Genomic DNA, 21,059 nt, shown 5'->3' with positions numbered 1-21,059 from the left:
GAAAAGGTAGGAAGAGAAAGACCATTTAAACACAGCTGGCAATTATTATGGGCTGGTATGAGCTTCTGCTTGATAATACCAAGCTCTGTCATTTAGAAATACCAATGGAACACCCTCCCTTTTGTTTAAAACTTCCAAGTGAACAATTAGACTACATAAGACACACAATGACTACATATTTCCAAAATAATAGGTGCACGCCTATTCTCTGCACATATTCTCAAGACTTGTTACACAAAACAGTAATCACATATGATTATCAATTCTAATAGCAGCCTGCATAGGGAGAAGAATAGTTGTCAGTAGTCTGAAAGGCATAATTTCTTTAACAGCTGCACTTAAAGAGATTTACAGTACTGATTATTTTTTTCTCCCCTTTCTCTTAAAAAGATCACCAACTGCTTTAAAAAACAGAGCAGAGATTCTAATGATCCAGGAAACAATATACGTCATAAGAACAGTTGACAAATGTTACCAAGAACACACAGAAAAAGCCCACAACTCTACTTTGTTTCATATGTCTCTGCACTGGTACTAACTGGTACTGGTGCTGCTCTTTTGCTGGTTTTCAAGAACATGTCAGAAACTCCTGTTGTCCCACCTAGTCCTCTAGTCCTCATTCTGTACCACTGAGGCACCTTGCTTTGCAAGGGCAGCAGAATTTTGTGAAGCAAATGGGCTACTCATGAGCCTGGTTCTCCAGTTCAGCAACACAATGTACAGCTATTGTCTTAAATCATTTCTACTTCACACTGGTTTTCTGATCTTACTACCAGAAATGGCTCTGTCTGCATATTGGTGCTTGGTGGTCAGCACTTTTGCTAAACCACAATTTAATGAGGAAATTAACTTTTTATGAAGCTCCTGCTATTTTATAAAGCTTATTTATGAACAGTGTCTGGCTCATTGCTCTCCTCTTTCCCTAGATGCACTGGAAAACAAAAAGCGCAAGTTGCTCAAAGCAGTGTCACACAACACCTGAGCATGCCACAACACACCTTCAGTCCAATATTAATGCTAGTTAACATCTGGAATGGAAACAGCACAACCTAACTAAACATGTCAACTGAGAGCAATGCACAGAGACTTTCAATGGTCTTTGAATATGCCTCTGTAGACACAGGCAGCTTTCAGAAAGGCCCCTTCTTGCCTGCTATCATCAAAATGACTGCTTATTCCCGCCCCCCACCCTCCTGCCATGCGAGGCCTCTTGATCAGTAAGAGACAAGGAAAACTACATATACAGGCAATATTCTGAACAGAAAGCTAGGGAAATTTTTTAAATGAGTGCTATATTTCTTCTGTCTGTTGAAGTTTCCTTCCCTGACAACTAAAGAACCAAGCTCCTAGACACACTCTAGGTATCTGGGAAGGTCAAGTAAAATACTTTTGGAAATAGGACCTCAGAATGGTTGAACTCAAATCTGATTTAGTCAGGCTAAGAATGCACCGTAATCACAGTTCATGATGACAGGCACCCAAAACTGGGAAGCACTTGAAATACATCCATGCCTTTTTTTAGCAAGATAGCCAAAGAACATACTACCTCCGTGCTTCCCAAGGGAAAGCTAGGCAGCAGTGCCTCATAAAAGTGATAAATGGCTGTCACATTTCATATCCTGATGATTTAAAGAGCCATTGGCAGACACATCACTTCCAGCATGTCAGACAGTTAATTACTTCCAAGTTATCTTTCTTGTCAACACTTCCTGACAAAATTGGCCATTATCTTTTATTCTTCAACAATTAGCGCTGCTCTTTCACTGATGCTCCCGGGTGCACTCAATTACTCTTTTTTTTTTTTTTTGTTTCTTACTGTTTTGGCTATCCAAAGTAGAATTAAATGTTTCAAAGCTGTCTATGGCTAGGTTTAAGCAAGGGGTGGGGAAAGAAAGGAAGGAAAAGGAGAAAGACTTTGACTTAAAAGAATACACAGCAGTAGATATAATACTGTATTGTCATTATTAATCACAAATTACTCTCTTGTAACAAATGATCTAGCCCACACAGTGAGTAAAGATAGGTAATTTTGTGGACTAAGATAAGCCACTGACTGGGAAATCTCCTGTCAGTTATTTCATGTTTTGACGCACCACATTAAAATGGTGTATACAAAAAATGGGGGGGAAAGAAGCAGCAACATTCACTGCTTTGGCAGAAATGGGCCTAAACACAGAGAAGTACAACTGCCCAGAAGAGTACAAAAATCCCTCCAAAGCAAGACTCACACAAAGTGGGGTTTAATATGGTTGAACATTCACCGACTGTTTCTTCAGAGTAATAAAATCTTGGTAATCACTGCATCATTTTGCTATTCCATTTTACAGGCTAAAGGAAACACAGTTGTGTGTTAAGTTGTTGATTGTTCTGATCTTGTGTTTTGGAGGTTTTTTGTTTGTTTTTTTTTGAAAGACCTCAGATTTCTGCTTTTTCTTATTTGCTGGATTCAGTGTACTCTGACTGCTGGAAGCATATTGACAGTTCCCAAAAATCACTACTACCACAGCTGACTGGAATGTGTTTTCAACAGACCCACTGTTCTCTGCATACAAATTCTCTGAGAGTGGGCCGGCAGATTGTACTTCTCTTGGAAAAGCATTTCCACATGCAGTCCTGTTAATACATCCAAAATACACATTTAGAAATCATGGCATTCTGTGCTTCCCTACCCTTTCACCTTCCTACTATTAGGATATTACCTCTTTCCCTTGCAGATCTGATGAGGTCTGCACTCAGGCAGAATCTTCTTATATTTTTTTAACACTCAAAGCACTACAGAGCTGTCCTCTAGTTATCATGCTGGAGACTGGACAGAATGAAAAACACTACAGAAAAGCATCCAGGCACACAGAAGAGGCCCCAAAGAGCTAATATTCCAGCCAGGCAGAATTGCCAGGGGGTTTTACTCACAGTGTTGCTGCTGGAAATCAGGGCAATTTACCGGATTAGGATCAGGGGGATAGATTTCTCCTTGTATCTGGAAAACGATAACTACAGAATCTTTCAGGATTAAAGGAGAAGGTGGGAAAACATCTCTCAAGATAGAAACAACGCTGCTGGCTAACTCAGCAGAAAGTAACTTAAGTCTCTGTTTACTGGGAGACATCCTTGCAGTTGCTCCTAATTCAGGATAATATGAAGTTTACTATTAAGGAGAAGATCAATTGTTCTCCGTATCTACTGAGGGTAGAACACATTCATCTGTTCACTTTTGTTTACAATCTAGAAAAAAGCCACCACTACCACCTACTTTTCTTTTAAGGCATGCTGCCAAGCCTTCAAGTAGACTACTGTATCTCCTTTCTTGGAAGTTTTCAGGTATAGGTTTGGTAGGTTATAGGTTACATATGTCATCTATCAGGAAAGGCCTAAGTATTCAGCTGTGCTGCTGGTATGGGCTGGCAGAATCTTCCAGTATTAAAATGGGAGTCCAGGGAAATAAAAAGATTGTCTAAGTCATATCAACAAGATTTTGACATATTTAGAAATAATGCATTAATTTCACTGTTTAGATACCCACCATTTGATTTCTCTTCTTACTCAATAAGGGAAGTCGTTAGAAGAAACAATAAAGCAACAGAAGATCTTCATACTTTCCTTCAAAATCAGGATTAATCAGTTGCAAAACTGATTTCCATCACTGAAGCTTTGTATGAGTTTGGTCTGCCTGGACTCACTGCATAATTACATAATGCAGCACAGTAGAATTAAAATTGATGTCACAACAACAAAAGCATTAATTCTTATACTCCAAGTGCACAATCTTCAGCAGCTAGGGGCGGCTAGGAAGGACATGAGACTGGCACAGAAAGCTTTGTGAGAAGACCATTAAATCCAAGATGATTGACAGTTTTTCCCCCCCTCGTTTATTAATCAATATCTGAACTGTAGCCAGGATAATATTTAGTGTTCCTGTCCAACCCTAACCTATTTTTAGTACTTGACCATGATCAGTGGGATATTAAAATGTGACAAGCCTTCTGATGAAAAAAAGTTTTGTACGGATGGAATGACATAGTAATTGGAAAAAGTTATTACCCTTGGCAAACTCCCTGATATAAAAATCTCGGACAAAAAAAGTATCTTAAATCTTTGAGTATTATTAGCGGTGAAAGGTTACAAACCTACTTTTTGATTATTAAGATATCGAATAAAAATGTAAGTCTTAGATGTGTAAAGCACTAAAATGTAGCACACTCAGCTAGAATCACAAAAAAAGAACGTTATTTAAGGGAAATATACTCCTATTGCTTGTATATTTTAAAGGCTATTTAAACAGGAACCAGACATGAACTGGGAATGAAAAACAACTTTACTGTCTTCAGAAGAAAGAGTACTCAGATGATGGACTTTTCTCCTCCACAACCCCCAGGCATAAACGTCTAATGTTCACTAGTGATACTCTCTTTTATACAGCCCTGGGAGCTTTCCAGTCTTCCATTATCTTTGAGGGTCTCTAACAATATTGTCTGTCACTCAAAATATATTAAATTTTCAAAAACTAAAAAGTAAGAGATTATACCCATCCCTATCTTCCCATAACAGTGAAGAACTTTGTTTTAACAGTCTTTTCAGGAGGTCCCAAGCCTATCTGTGAGCTAACACACACATTTCCTATTGCCAGAAAGCATCTCAAAACTTGGTAGAGAAACCTTATTTTTGCAATAAAGCAGCTTGTGTGCAAAGTCTAGACAAGAAGACAAACTTTTTTTTTTTTTACATCTCCCCAAGTTTGTTTAAAAAGCTCCTCTACGTGACAGAATTTACCAACCTAAGTCAAGCTTGTTTTTCCTTTTGAGGAAGTGCTGAGAGCTTGCTCCTGGAATTAGAAGTGGAAGGCACTGCTACTTTGTAGATACTCTAGGGAACAGATAATCCTCTAGCAAAAGGAACTGGCTTTGTTGGCCAGCTTCCCCAGTTCTACAGTTTGTGTTCAGGCATCCCTGAGTCCTTGTTTTCTGAGGTTTGTTGAATCAATCAATTGCCCCCAAAACAACTCTAAAAAAATGCATTTCCATCATGTCACTAAAAATTATTCCCATGCTGGGAACAAGTATGTTTGAGAAACCAATACCAGGAAAGAGCTGTTTTCAATAAACAGTTGTGAAGATTGACTGCTTACAGGCCAGAGTAGCAGCCCCTTCAGCTTTTCAGCAAGGGCACACATTGCTCACAGGCATTAAAATTGGCCAGATTCCCAATCTTGATATAAATGCTTGCAAATCAAATAAAAACATTCATGAACTTTGAAAGCAAAAGCAGTGAAAATGTTACCAAAAAATTCTTGGCTAGCCCTGCTGCTCAGGCTGCAAAAGATCTTGTACCACCTATCCTTTATTAACAAGATTCAGTGAAGTCAGAGAAGAAAAGTAATTGCCAAGGAAGACATTTAGCAGAAAAAGGTGAAATACTGAACCACAGCCTTTGCATATTTGTTACACCAAAAAAGGATACATTAAATAAAAAAGAAATCACAAATGATTGTAGGAAGTATTAGCGTTTTGTTTCTCATCAGGCCCTCTTACTTCCACTTGTTTCTATATAACTTCAGAGATGTATAACTATTTGCAGTAGGTAACAATTTTATTTAACTTTACTAGGGATTTAGTCATTACTGTAAAGCTATAGCAGAGTGACCGTTAGAACATTTATGAGCATCTCCAAAGCCAGAGGTGAACAGTTTCATACTTCCTTGGAGGGGAAAGCAGTATTTCACAGAGCTTTGACAAAGTAAGTGTGGACTCCGGCAATCTGCCAGCAGAGAGTTGAGAGGCTTTGCCATCTCAGCAAGCACCAGGAATGCTAGATTCTAAGCATTTGCCGGATGCATATTAAGGGTTTTGCAATGACTGGCTACCAAATAAATAGCCAGAGGGCACTGAGCTTTCCTTCTTGTCTCAGCTTCACATATACCTGCCAAAACAGCTTCGCAGAGAAGGCAGTCATTTAAAACCATCTCCAATTTAATCCAGCCCTCCAGGGACAAGAGAGACTTGGTTCTAATCAAATAATACTAATATACTTGAATTTGGTAACATCAACCAACATTATAAGTATAGGGTACATATTAACTGCAATCACATTTAGACTCAGTTCTTCCAACCACTTCAAACTTACATCATTAACGAAGTCGAAAAGGATTTGCCTCCTGTTCTTGACTTCAGCATCTCCTTTTTAGCTATCGTGTGGCAAAATATTTCCACATTCAAAATACAACAGAGGAAAACTAGGGCGGTGGATTTTGGACCAAATGATACTCTATTTCTCTATTGGTACTGGGGGAAAGGGAAAAATAGGACTACCCACTCAGTAATCACAGAACTAGTTTCTTCCTAGCTATGCCCAAAACTATGCTTCTTTCCAAAATATAACAGGATCCTGAATTCAAGTTTTAAGTACACCAGTATGCAGCAGTGGAAAGTTTTCTACAAACTGTCAGTTCCTACAGCTGATCTAATCTGGCAATGACGATCATTAGTAGCTATTGCTGCCTAAGTGACTGCCCTCAGTTCTTCATGTAACAGGGAAAGATTCATCTTTCAAATACTCATAAAGAAGTCAAATTCCATTAAGGTTACGGTCTCTGCCAAGAGAGATCTGTCTGCCCAAATCTCTCTTAATGCTCCCTCAGAAGTAATGACAGATGGGAAGATTTGTGCTCTTTTCCATTCCTGCATAATACGTCTGTTGTCACCCCCTTACACAGAGCAAAGTGAGAGAACAAGGAAGTATTACCTCTGTTTTAAAAAGGGTAAATTCAAGTATGCAAAAGAAAGATAGCCTGCATTAGCATACACAAATCAGAGGCTGGACCCAAAATAAAACCCTGGCTGTCTCATTTTGAGTGAAATACTCCAGTTTGGAAAGGGCATTCGGAGGCCTTTCTGCACTGTTTTGTAACATCTGTGCACGACAAAGAGTTCAGTTAAATCTTGGATCCTTCCAAAACTTGTATAAAAGGGGAATGCACAGGCCTACAAGTGGTTCGTCTCTTCCACATCTGCCCTTCATGATGGGAGTGTGGGTGAAATTCAGACTGTACAAAACAGGTAAGAGTTACTGTGAGCAAGAGCAGCAGCAGAATGTATCGAATCCCTATGTAACAAGATAGGGGTGTTAGCAGGGTGGCTTTTTGGGGTGGAGAAGCCAGAGTCTGGCCTGTCCTATTCTTTGTTCCAACTTTGATGAAAACACGTTTCTCATCACAGGAAGCCTGAGAAGAATTTGCCCCTGGGAATGACAGAAGCTCCAGCTGGAAGAGGGCTCAGACAGGATTAGAGGCAGAACAAAAAGGTCAGGCTTTCATCCATGTGCAGTGGCACTTTCTGGTCTGAAGTATAAAAAGTAATTTTGCTATGGAAGGTTTCTGGAATGTCCACAACAAAAATGTGACTGAAGCCTATGGTCTGCTGTGGAGGTATCCTCAGTACTTTAATCAAATTGTACTTTCATATCTCTGGCAATATCCCAGGTCACCACTATCACACAGTAGCCTCACCAGCTGATACTACACACTACAGTGGTTTCTGCCTGAAGTACAGCACACAGGCACCCACAATGAAACTCAAGACACTCACACTGCCTGGAGACATCCAATTTTGACCTCCTCCAAAAGATCTCCTCTTTCTCCTCTAACAAAATTCAGGTTTATGAAACATCTGTATTCATATTCCACCCTTTCAGGGCTTTGATGATTTTCTCTTCCTAAATCTTTGCACCTTGTGGGGTCTCGTTACTATTCTGCAGAAAAACTATTAGCCAGCTGTAGTGCAAATCAGAGGCAGAAACAAACATCTAGCAACAAGTGTAACAAAGCTAAGGAGGAAGAGAAATTGCACCAACAAGAAATTGTGCTTCTTATTTCTCTGCAAGTGGATATCAGATCAGCAAGGCTTTCCAAATGTTTTCTAATTAAGCAGAAATCCTGCAGCCACTTTGGATCAGCAAAAGAAGTCTAGATGGGATAGCATGTCTCAGTTGGGTTTGTCCCAATTTTCTTTGTAAAAGGAGCAAGATTAGCTTTCTCTTGTTTTTCTGGACACCAATAAACTCCTATGGCATTTACGCCAGGTGCAGATACAGGAGCCATTTACTCCTTTATTTGCATCTTATCTCTGCCAGTTACTACAATCAGAAACTTTGCAGAAAGATGCAAGAACCCACATGCTGGACAACACAAATCAAGAAACAACTTATCTGTAAGGATCTAGAACAAAAGTTGCAGACCTTTTCCAAAAGGCTGCACCACTGCTGAAGCAGTTCTACTTTGGGATCAAACAGGTATAATCAACTTTTCAACTGTTAAAAGATATAAAAAGAAGAGATTGGAAGTTGTTATGTCAGCCAGCTGATATTTGACCTGAATGTCTACAGATTTAAGGTTACTCTTAAATCTACACTTTATGTAACTGTGGACATTTTAATTACCCATACATTTTCCTTTCTTAAAATCCTGTTAATAAACTGGCTGCCATAATGTTGGAGTTAGATCACATTGCCTGTTAAAAAGCCATCTCTTGTCAATTTTAAGTAGACTGCCTTTCTGCACTTTTTAACGTCCTTTTGCTTGTCCGCTGCGAGTAAACAGAGACATGCAGTTTGACTTACATATTTTGCAGACTTCTTTCCATCCCACCCTGGGATAACCCATCTCTAAAGAGAACAGCACTGAGTTCTACAAAACAAATAGTGCAGACACACCAGTGTCCAGAGAGAGGAGGATCAGATGCTGAACTAATTTGCTAAAATATCATCTCAATTAATAAATACTGCAAGCATAGAGTTACCCCCTACAGCTTCTGGGGATTACATTAGTCGGACTCACTGCAACTAGGGCTACCTACAAGGGAGTTACCTTCCTCGAACTTTAACAAACTCATTCTGTTTGGACAGCCTTTTCACATTCTGGACCTCTAATACTCCTACGTTACTGAAGTGCCAGAACTAGTCACCGAGAGGGCTACAATCCAATAGGCAGTAATTGCTGGAAACTCTCCTCGTTTCCTAGCCCTCTCCTACACCCCTTCAAGACAGAACTGTGTGAAGTCTCTCCTGATCTCCCCAACATTTCCTGACTGAAACCTGTTCCATCTTCACCCTGTGAACACCTGATATGGACAGATGAACTGGGAGGGGCCAGAAAACTCTTCATAGCTTCAGGGGGGTGGAGGTAAACAGAAAAATAGTATATAAGATGCTTTGAGGCAGACTTCCATAGTGAAGACTTCCTGATTCTGACAGGAGGGGTCTGAAAAAAAGCTACTTCTTCAGGCTCCACCTTCAAAGACTCACTTCATTGGAAGAAAGCTAGGTACCAGTCTGCTGTAGCACTTGCAGAAAGTTTCATACCTACCCCAGCTGCATTCAGGCTACCCGCAGTCAGCTGGAAGTTTTCTGCTGCTGTAAGCAAAAATGCCAGCAAGATCCACTGCTCAGCTGGCATGGCTCTGCATTGTCACTGTGTCTGTGGCAATCTATCCAGCACTGCTGCAGAAGCCTCCTAAAAGGAGAACAATCAATGGGAATGCACAGTCCAAGATGACAGGCTGCTGCGATGAGATGAAAGAGCTCAAGCTGCAAGTAGCCAACCTGAGCAGAATGCTGCAGGAGCTGAGCAAGAAGCAGGAAGGTGACTGGGTGAATGTGGTTATGCAGGTGATGGAGCTGGAAGGGAGCACCAAGCAGATGGAGTCCCGCCTCATTGATGCTGAAAGCAAATACTCCGAAATGAACAACCAGATAGATATCATGCAACTCCAGGCAGCTCAGACGGTCACACAAACTTCAGCTGGTAAGAAGGGAGTCGCTGAGCTCCCAGATAGACCTCTTTATGCACAGAATGAACTAACGACTAGTTCTTAATGCTAGCATGTCTCACTAATGTGATTAGCAAGTATGCATACTGAATACTTCTGCAGGTGATCCTGAGAGAACTAGTTTGAATTCATCTGCCAAAAGTCCAAACGTCCAGCTGTATTTTAACATCTGTATGTCTGTTATGAGGGAGCAGAAAAACTGAACAGGTATTTTATTTGTACAGCACGGAACTCTGTCTAATATTTTATTTTCTGAGCACTATAGTATCAATCCAAAAAGAAAGGGAGCTGGCTTTGTCAGGGAGTGGCTCTGGCAGTAACATCCTCTGAGTTCACAGTGCTGACAGAGGACTAGAAGTTGGTAAAACAATTAGAAGAGCTCTCCAAGCATTACTGGAGATTTATAATCGTATCTTTATGACTATCTCTGAACCAAAGTAAGACTGATCCATTATTTGCACGGCAATACTCAAAAATTCAGGGCTGTAGATGATGCAAGATGCAAACTGTGATATAAGCCTAGCCAGAACACAGTTAAATTGTTGAAAATTATCTCTTCCCTGAGGGAAAATTTCACTGCACACAGTGATTGCACAGGCCCGTACTAAACATGGAATGCAGGTGCATTTTGTAGGTTAGCTACCTGTAAAGTCACGTCTAAAAGCAAGTGTCCTTTTTGTTGACTTCCCTTAAATCAAAATTCACTGCAACAGCTTAAAACTTCCTTAAAAAGAAACTGCTGTTGTCTGAGATGACTGGGTTTGCCAAAAGACTTCACTTGGATTTTTTTTTCTTTTTTAAATGCAAAGGAAAAACTTCTAAATCTGTTTACTAAATTCTTCTTAGAAAAAGTCCCACTTGACTGGTTTTGACATGCCACTATTAGATCTTTAACAAAAATTATACCATAACAAATCTCTTTGGAGCTGTAGTAAAGGTTTAGAAAAAAATACAGTAATGTGCAGAGGAAACTGGCTTAGAAGATAATTTAAAACAGATGTATCTCACCTCACCAGGTAAGAGACATTTAGTCTGTACTAAATTTAAGATTGTCAGTAGGGATAAAGCCTTACTTCAGCTAGTTTATCTTCTTCAGAAGAACAGCTGTGAATTTTACCACCTCCTGCACCGGGAGGAAAGGAGGCTTGCAGCAACTGACAGATTGACTGCAGCTAAAAGTCCCTACCGCTGTCACAGGCTCTAGTGCAAGAAGTGTCAAGCAAATATGCCTCATCCACAAAGTTGGCTAACCTGTTCAAGCACACAATCAGAACAGGCAGCAGACCCAGCCACCCTATTAGATAAACCTTTATTATTTGGCAGGGGGGCAGCAAACATACACCTTTTTACCTTCCAGCAGACGCACACAGTAGCTATGTGAAGATAAAGCAGAGATGTCTCTTTGGATAGAAGAGGTTAAAAAAATAAAACACCCCAAAAAACACAGAAGAAAACCAGAGAACATCACAAAGTCCCGGTGCTACAACATCATCTTCCAATGCATGCACTGATCAAAACTAAACTATTTCAGGAAAATATTAGACTTGTGGGACGTCATCTTCACTTAATTACTCCTTGTACTACAAACTAAGCTTTACAGAAACCACACTTACAGGAGTTGCTCTTGCTGTTCAGATTCTTACTTTCTGGTTCTGATTCAAGTAGATGCTGTCTATGACTGCTCATCACTTTACCAGAGGAACTACCGAATCTCTGGCGTTTACAAGCTACCTCCTGATGAATTTTTGGGCAGTCCAGATCTGGAGGTAAGGATTCAACTACACACTGTATATTACATGTCTTTCCAAATATGATCAAGCAATACTTATCTACCACAGAGATATAAAAGGCACATACTGTATTATGATACTCTGCACTTTGAATCAGCATCTTTATGTAGGCAAAATTCAAGGAAGGAAAGAGTGTACCTTTAAAGAGGAAAACCAGAAAAAGGGTTCATTTAATAATTTTTTTTCCATGACTTTTAAATAAAATAGGAATTTCTTCAAGTTGTGAAATCTGGAACAATGTCTTGTGCTAAGGGAACTGAACCTTCCCAAGTCCACTAACTAGTAAACACTGCCTTTTTTCCTGTTCTAGGTGTTCTGTGACATGGAGACAGATGGAGGTGGCTGGACTATCATCCAAAGACGTAAAGTTGGTTTGACATCTTTCAATAGGGACTGGAAACAATACAGGGAAGGATTTGGCAATATTCGGGGAGATTTTTGGCTGGGAAATGAAAACATCTACCGACTTTCAAGACGCCCCACTGTTCTGAGAGTTGAGTTGGAGGTAATTAATAAGCTCTCAATTTCAGCAGCAAAAGGTTTTTTTTGTACAAAGTGGTTCTCCAGTAGCAGATACCATCTTCTACCTCTATAGGAGACCCAAAGAATTTGTACACTTTAATTACAGAAGGAGGTAGGCCAGAACTAGTGATACATTCAAGGACAAGAGAGAATTATGTTCTCCACTGGGCAAATTCAGTAGGACAATCTTCCGTCTATACACATGGGGCTCTAGAGAATCCTGTGGAACCCACTGCAGACAGAGATCAAACTGCCGACCACTTCAGGTTTAAAGATTCACAGAGATGCCTGATAAAGTTTTAAAGACTCTGAGTCTTTTCCTTTTGCAGCACTTCCTTCCAGCCTGTGTACAAAAGATTGTACTACCCCAAAACAATTTCCACAGTCTATTAAAGGTTTGGGTTTGATTTAGACTAGTTCATAACTGGTACAATAGCTTTGAGGGATGCGTGTGTGTAACAGAAAAAGTGAGTTGAAAGGCTTTACGTCTAGAAGTCACTGTTTCACAGAGGAATAAAAAGTTACTTGAGGCAGCACATTGAGACATGGGTGTTGAATGCAAGAGCTGCGCAGCAGGTTTCCATATGTATTCTTCAATACCAGCGCAGATAAGATTTGGAAACATGACGCTCCACTCTGGAAAGTTTCTTTGCCTTAACAGATAAGTTTCTGCAGTCTGAGACAGAAGAAAGCTTGTGAAAAATCTAAGACTGAAAAGAGATACATAACATGCACTGTATATAACCATAGATGGCGGAGTCTTTTCGTAACTATTCTAATATGACCCATTTCTTTATCATTCTGTTGCAGGACTGGGAAGGGAACATACGCTATGCACAATACAAGCAATTCACCCTGAGCAACGAAATAAATAGCTATCGTCTTTTTGTCGGGAACTACACTGGCAACACAGGGCGTGATTCTCTAAGGTATCACAACAACACAGCCTTCAGCACGAAGGACAAGGACAACGACAAGTGCGTGGATGACTGTGCCCAGTTTCGTAAAGGTAAAACACACATCCTGTCGCGAAACAGCTGCCTGGGTAATCTGTAGAGAGCCCAAGACTCCCTCTCTCCAAGTAACTTAGCAAATACCATCTGGATAGCAAATCAAGGGAGAGGTGACCAATTCTGGAATATACACTTATCCATTTGGTGGGAAATCTGGCAGTTAAAGCTGACTTACACAGAGCCGGACTGCATGTTATAGACATCAGTACTCTCCCAATTATTTAGTGTATGTTCTCACTTACACATATTATTATCTAGCCCATTACGCATATCTGCCAATCTGCCAGACTAATCTCAGATGCTGATGCAATTCAGTGATGCAGGAACCTATTCCTGTGTATCTATATGCTTTTTATTTTTTCTTGTATTTTTATGAGGTTTCAGGTTCTACTATTAGGGACTTCTAATTATTCTCCTGTATTATTATCCCACATACACCTCAAGATTCAACCTGAATTCTAATCTTTATTCCTACTCTATTAAGAGCCTCTAATGAGGCTACTCTCTTCGTTCAATATATTATCTCTATATGAGCTCTGTCACAAAGATAATTGTCTTCACTGCATCTTGCCCTTTATTTTTAATGACCTCATTGTGCCCTCACACAACATACAAATAAAATTGCTGATATCAGTCTCAATAAAATAGTGCAGCTCACTAGCAGAATCCAGAAACCTTTTACATACCTTAAGATGCCCAAGCTAAGAACCCAAATATGTTTCCTATGCTAAGTCTCAGAATCAAGAGACGTTAAGGAAATATTCTAAGAGAAGTGAGTAACCAAACAAAAAGCTACTGGACTAATTTGACTATGGAACCATAAAGCCTTTATGTATTTAGTATCTATGTTCATTTTCAAATTTACTTGCAATCCCAACTATTAGAGCCATAGGCTCCAGGGATTAAATGCTGCATTCTGGTCACTCTCCTCCAGAATGAGCAATAGTTCTTATTATTACTAAAAAATATACCTGTATCTAGTAAATGGCTCACGAGAAATCTATTAATTTGTTTCCTGAAAAGGTGGATATTGGTACAACTGCTGCACAGATTCCAATCTGAACGGAGTTTACTACCGCAAAGGAGAACACACAAAGAACATGGATGGCATCACCTGGTACGGGTGGCACGGATCGACCTACTCACTGAAGAGAGTTGAGATGAAGATCCGGCCACAGGATTTCAAACCGTAGAGGGAAACAGTATTTGATTGTACAGCTACATGATGCCACTGCACAGAAGGTGGGCAACGAACAGCTCAAAATCAGCCAAATAATTGTTCATTTCATCTAATATGTGCAACAGCTACATACCGGCTACGTACACACACAAACACACAGGTGCATTAAGCACCAGCCACAGCCACTAGTGTTACCAGGGCTCAGACTTATTTCCTCATCTTCAAGCTCTTTCCAAAGGGAAAAATACTGTGTTAGAACAGGTTAGAACACAATGCACTTACAGCACCTTCAGAAAACTCACTGGTGTGTTTTCACTATCACTGTGACTAGTGTGTCACCTTAGAACTAACCAGCCAAGCAGGGACTAAAAAGAAAGCCTCCTTGTTGTCTTTCCTTCAGTGTCCAGAGCAAGCATTGCTTGTCCAAGAGGGACTTAAATCACAAAAATGACACATTCATTTCAAGCCAGAGGAATCGATCAGAAGTGTCTCTGATGCACCTTTCCTTAGTGTATAGTAAGTGGCTTACATTCCCACAGAGGAAAAAGACAAAGCTCAAAAGTTTTAGATTAGTTAGTATTCAGGTTCTCTTCTGAACTTTTACTGCCATCTCCTGCTACTGTCTCAAGTAAGTCCCCACAGAGGGCTGCACCCACCATATAGTAACCCTGGAGGAAGGATTTGTGCCATATGCTCTGTGACGTTTATTCCTATCCATAGATTACCTAGAGGTTAATAAACTAGAAAGCAGCTTTCTGGGCTGCCAGCAAATTATGTTCAGGTTAGAACATGAGTGTGCTATATGTCACTAGGACCAAGAGAGAACAGCAAGTGAGTGAAAAAAAAATCCAGACCCGGCCAAAAAAACTCAACTCCAACACTTAAACCCACTGTATCCATGAGCAAAACACTAGTACACACCAGAGAATCCATAAGTGCCAAAGTTATTCAGACATAAGGGAATGTTCGCTAGCATACCGCAATGAGGAATATTAAAATCTGTTCTGAAAACTACCCCAATTGCAAGTTACCTAGAGATGTTATGTCAAAAATTAGTATGTTTCTCCCTTACATAACACAGTGTTAAAAATAACAGTTAAAAAAAGAGACTCTTCCTGTAGCCATACCATTGTTTGAATATGTTGGAAAAGGCAGTTATCGTTAATATATCTATTTTTATTCAACTTAAAGAGAGTTTGAATCTAATTTAAATTGTTCAGTCTTGTGTGAAATGGAAGAGAAAGGTGTCTTGGGAATTGCCTTACATATGTTTGACTATTCATACTGCAAATTTCAACTGTGTGGAACTACAGTTGGAACCATTCTAACTGTGGTCCATAAAATGGATTTGTAAAGGTTTCTAAACTTTTAAATTGCTAATAAATTGTCTTTCATTTTTAATCCTGCTTCACTTCAAGTCTTTGCTCCTTTAACTTGCTTTTTGATACACAAAGAAACAGCTGCACAAGCGATTGAGGCCAGGCAAGGGAATATACTGAATTCTGTATTTTCCTCAGAAAAACAAGAGAGGACAAAGGAGTCAAGAGTAAAAGAGGGGAAAAAAAACAGAAAAGCAGAACCCCAAGGAAGTAGGAGGGCTGAAAATTCACTGCAGACAAAGCTAAGTTTTTGCTCAACCAAAATCAATTTGTCCATCTCAAATGGTAAGAGTTAACATTTCTGTGATATGAAACTTGAAATTCACATTTTAAAACATGTAGTTCAGTACCAAATCCTGTGCAGGTATTTCAGGCTAACATCTTTCTTATTGACAAAGCTCAGGAAACAATACACTCTTGTTATAATATCTTCTATTTGGTAAATGAAGAAGAGACCTATCTAAGCCACGTAAGCAGATTATGATGAACAATTTTAATTAAGAACTTCAGCTTTTCTGGCTTATTTATATGCAAGTGTAGAAATCTTGTCTCATTTAACTTACAGCTACTCCACAACATCCCATATTGAACTTGAAGTATGAGAGGTGGAAATCAGAAGACTTTACCTTTTCCTGCACAGCTTCCCATGGCTTCTGTCATGATTTTAGCCACATAATAGGAGGACAGAACTCAGGAGCTAGGAGTGTACATCTGCAAGGCAGTTAGCAAGCCTACAACAACGACTTGTGAGAGAGAGTAAAATCCTAAGTATTGTCTAGATTCATCCTAATGGTATCCTAAATTGCATACTGATGCAAGAGTGTAAGTCTCATCAGTTCTGGTCCTACCTGATGAGAGACTCTAGAATGGCTGGGGTGGGACCCTTTTGAAATTCCAGCTCCTTGTAATGAAGTGCCTTGGCATATGCTCGACATTTTGCAGCTCTTTCCCCCAGAAGGACAATGCCATTATCATCTCTCAAAGGCAGTGGACCCTGGGTAGAAGCACATACATCAAAAGCAGGTTGAGTATAAAAAAGAAAGTATGCACGAACTCTTCACACCTTTTCCATAGCCTAGATATCAGCCAGCTAGTTGACATTAGAAGAGAGTTGCCTAATAAATGCCTCTACCTTGTCACTGTGTTCCATGAATTCTGCCAAGTTCAGCAGTGTCTGAGTGACTTCTGCGATGTCTTGAGAAGTCAGGGCCAATTCAATGCTTCGAATCAGCTCATCCTGCTGGTCTTCATTCAGTTCAGACCAGCATGAAACAAAAGCAGCATTGAAGAGATCTCTGAGGAGGAAAGCAAAAGAGAGTGAGATGTGGGGATTCATTACTCATGAGCAAAAGTGTACTTGACAGTGGACTTGCCTTCTTACTCAGAGACAGAGAGCAACAAGATGCGTTTATATGTCTACCTGCGATAAATAGTGATTAGTTTTTATAAAGCTAACTTCTGTACCAAATACTTGGTGAAACCTGCATTTTAAAAATATATAATAGGATGATACACTACAACAGCAGAAATATTGTACTATCGCATACTAGCAAGTATTTTAGGTGAGAACAAACTCTTCATATCAGCAAGGATGCTCTCCTCCTCTGCTATGAAGAACCAGTTCTAGTCTGTCTTAGATCACAAGTGAATGTAGTGAAAAAGATGACTGTACATTTCTCTGGACACACACACATGTCACAACACTTGTGTTTTCTGTGCTCACTAGAGGACTGTGATAGCTAAAGTTTACATTAGTGGCAAAGCTTGAGAAGGAGAAATGATGATAAAAACAGATACAGTGACAGCCCTTGTCAATGACAGTGCTGTGGAGAAATACCGTGGGATAGGTTTAAGATGCACGGAGTATACACGCAGGACGCACTAACATTACCTCTGTCTACCTAGGAATTGCTGACTTTTCATCCTGCTGTTTGCCCTTCTCTTTAAAAAAATGTTAAAACTCACATTAAGACAAAATTAAACCAGGAATGACCACTTTGCTAACAGCAGTAGTCAGACTCATATGCACCAATATGACAAGTGTATGCCATCAAGAAGAGATATACAGGCAACTGCTTACAGAGACTCAAAGTTTCTCCAAACATACTGGTTGCAAATGAAATAAAGCACTGCGGCTTATTCCACACAGAGACATTTTTATTCACTCACAGTAGTTCCTCAAAACTATTTCATATTCTGCTGTTTTTCTAGCTTTGCTTTTATGTGCCTTATGTTATTTCTAGACTAATATGCAGAATTCCACTGAAAGATTTTGTGCACATCAAGTAGCAGCCAACTGAGAAGGGTGGAAACGAAATCAAGTTGCCAGCTATTTGATTTGTCCCAGAGCAGGAGCTATATTTACGGAACCCAAGAGCTTTTCAATATCTTTATTTTTCCTTATAATATCTGGCTTGCATCCGCAATTTCAAGTGATGCAAAAAACACAGAATTACTCTACCGAGCCATGGGATTATATGCCTGAGCCAGGGCCCAGCATGAGCGCAAGGATGGTGAGGAGGAATCTTTCAGCAGCTCCAGACTCAGTCTTCTTAACCATTCCAACCAGTCATCTTTGGAAACTCTCCTTGCTGCTCCCCAGGCCTGCAGTACAAAGCAAGATAATTGACCTACCAAATGAAGGACTATCCAAAAGCAGAAGAAATCTATCAGCAGGCAGCATTACTTCTTTACAGCTCCAAATGACATGACTGAGATTCCATTCTCAATTCCCTGAAATCCATTACCTTTACCAGAAAAGTCTCATTTCTAAGATATGTTCCCTAAATGTATTCCTGTCATGACATGCCAAGTATTTAACATTAATAATTCTTTCCTTACAAAAATACATTAAAAGCTGAAGCCACTGTTGAAACATCAGCTTAAAAATACTTAATGCATTCAGAATTACATTTTTAAGTCCAGCAATTTCAAGCCAATCCATCCCACTACTAAACTGAGTGCTACATCCATTTACTGTTCAAACTAGCTGGCGCTTAGCTATTACATTCTATACTGGCTTGAAGAGAATATAGCACTAAGATAAAAGAGAAGTGGCTAATGAAAAAAGGCAGAGGGTCTGAAACAGATGTCACTAGAAGCTAAACAGATGATTCCCTGTGATCTAGGAAGCCTTGTTCATACTTTACATAACAAGAAATTGTCAAGATTATTTCATGGGTATTTGTAGTCTGATAATTCAGCTGCTCTTATCTTTAAAGTTGCTCAGCACCTTCTAATTTAAAGAGTCTCAGACACTACACTTTGAGCTCAGTTTTGTACAGAACTGGCAACAGAAAAGAGACATAAATAAATGTAGTTCAGATGCACTGGACAAACGCCTTAGATGTGACACAATACCTCCTTTGTTCAGTAGGAGGAGCAAATACATGTTGTGCAGCGATGCAGTCTTACCTTCTGCAAGTTGATGGTACTAACATGTAATTTCTTCATGGGACCTGTTTCCACAGGACCACTGGCCAAAGTTTCTCCCTGGTTGCTTCTCAACATTCGGTGCTGATAAATCAGGGGATCCTCTTCTTCATCAGCAAGAGTATAGCCCTGCGATAAACAGCTTACAGTGAGGATCATACCCACGCATACAAAAGCAATTCTCTACAAGCCAAATGGATGACAAGTCAGAGCACCATCCAATCTCACAGCCAAATTTGGGAAGCAATGAACCATGTTTCATTACAGTGATTACACATTATAAGCCAGACAACAGAACTTTTCTATTCAAAGTAACTAACTGTTAAGAAATCTTAGCTCCTAGTATTAAAAGCCAAAATAATACATCTTAAAACAAGCACTCTTTCCTATTTGACTCACTAGCAAGCCAAGAACAGCAGTGTGCTTCTTGTCCACATCAATCAAATTGCAAACCAGCTACTGAGTTTTTGAGATGTGGGACGTCCTACAGATAATACTGAGATAACAAGGTCTCCTTAAGTCCTGAAACTATGGAAAAAATATGGTAAATTTGCATTTAAGAACTACTGAGAAAAAAGTAATGACACTGGCTACAACTCTAAGTTCCTACCTAGAATTTGCAGGGATTTTTATATAAGAAATATTTGATACCAGTTGACAATAATTTTCCCAACAAAATCTCAAAGTCCCCTTAAAAGGCTGTACTTAACACACAAATACAGCAACAACCATTCTTCACTTTACGAGTAACAAAACTGAGTTTCCAACTAAATGTCTCAACATGAAAACATCCGCAAAATGCCCTTATACAAACAACTATGTATTTGTCAACTCACCTTTACAATTCTGCAGATAAGAACATCGTAACGTTGATGGTTAATTCTGTGTCGCACCAGAACTTTGTTCACCATCGGGATAAAAATCTGGTACTGTACAGGGAAATGCATCAAAAGCTAGTTACTCAGTGTCACCAAGAGCAGTATATTCCACGTTTGTTTCATGGATCTTAAAAGAAAACAATTCTGAAAGTTTGATTTCAGCAACTCCCGAGAGAAGAAAAGTCTCTTTTCTCTAAAATCCAGAATGAGTGCATTACAAGTATTCAACTTTAAAGCCCTGACCTTTGGGACAGTCCCTCCTTCTATGAGCTTTCAAGCCTAAGAAGAGTATTACCTTCTTTCCCAGCTGGAACACCAGAGAGGAGAGGGTGTCCATTGCAGTTGTTCGTAGCTCAGGGCTCTGATCTAGTGTTCGCACAATGGGATGAATAATACGTGAAGCGTAATCAGTGAAATCCAGGGACTCTGTCAAGCGGTCCACTGTTTCTAGAGCAGCTCTAAAGTCAGAGCAGAAAGAAGGGAGGACTGATCTCTCATGGCATAAGAGAGGAGAAACAAAATGTAAAAATACGTAAGTGATTCATGCTCAGTCCTACTAGGCATCTATAGTAATAGGAAAAACAGTTCACCAGAACTCTGTTAATGCAGCTAGTACTTGCAGGACAGCTTGTAAGTTACAGTGACTAAAATACTGACAGGTGAGAACCAAAGAGTAATAGCCTATACCAAATAAAAGCTCATAATAGTGCTGTGAAATCCAACCAAAAATAACCTTCCATAATGATTTAACACAGAGAAAACCCATGGAAAGAACTAAGTGATATTTCATTCTACATATGGCTAGGGCAGCCATTGCAGAATTTGAATACCACAGGCAAAAATGAGACTGCAAAGCCACCAACACTTACTTGCGAGCCACCACTGGGACATCTGGGGCATCAAATAACTTTACAATGGGAGGTAGTAACAAATGAAGGTAGTCATCCAGGTTAGCTCCAAAGAGCTGGATCGCATTCAATAGCTGGAGGGAAAAATGAGCTAATGTGACTCAAACTCGTGAAAGAGATGCATTTTAAATAAGTCAGTATG

The 21,059-nt window shown here is 39.7% G+C and overlaps 2 protein-coding genes across 9 annotated transcripts in view; one reads left to right on the top strand and one right to left on the bottom strand.

Annotated features, from left to right (window-relative positions):
* MTOR (mechanistic target of rapamycin kinase) overlaps window positions 1–21,059 on the bottom strand; it is a gene marked incomplete at its 5' end in the record, with an annotated part of 67,193 nt that overhangs the window by 30,268 nt on the left and 15,866 nt on the right. For all 7 annotated transcript variants that reach the window (XM_080380881.1, XM_080380883.1, XM_080380884.1 and 4 more), the window contains 7 exons: window positions 16,548–16,693; window positions 16,832–16,994; window positions 18,161–18,303; window positions 19,114–19,260; window positions 19,968–20,060; window positions 20,305–20,467; window positions 20,879–20,991. In XM_080380881.1, the coding sequence (XP_080237007.1) occupies window positions 16,548–16,693; window positions 16,832–16,994; window positions 18,161–18,303; window positions 19,114–19,260; window positions 19,968–20,060; window positions 20,305–20,467; window positions 20,879–20,991 (968 nt within the window). The remainder of the gene's footprint in view (window positions 1–16,547; window positions 16,694–16,831; window positions 16,995–18,160; window positions 18,304–19,113; window positions 19,261–19,967; window positions 20,061–20,304; window positions 20,468–20,878; window positions 20,992–21,059) is intronic.
* ANGPTL7 (angiopoietin like 7) lies at window positions 9–15,721 on the top strand. Of its 2 annotated transcripts, none has more exons than XM_080380942.1 (5): window positions 9–9,790; window positions 11,481–11,581; window positions 11,916–12,110; window positions 12,938–13,136; window positions 14,164–15,721. In XM_080380942.1, exons 1-5 carry the CDS (start codon window positions 9,412–9,414, stop codon window positions 14,331–14,333), a joined length of 1,044 nt encoding a protein of 347 aa, XP_080237068.1. In that variant the 5' UTR covers window positions 9–9,411; the 3' UTR covers window positions 14,334–15,721. The 2 variants fall into 2 exon arrangements, with proteins under 2 accessions (XP_080237068.1, XP_080237067.1); XM_080380941.1 differs by having other exon boundaries at window positions 11,478–11,581.

This window comes from Falco punctatus, assembly GCF_963210335.1.
Source record: "Falco punctatus genome assembly, chromosome: 3".
NCBI lineage: Eukaryota > Metazoa > Chordata > Aves > Falconiformes > Falconidae > Falco > Falco punctatus.
Note: the sequence above shows the minus strand (reverse complement) of the source record. Positions and strands in the feature narration are given on the sequence as shown.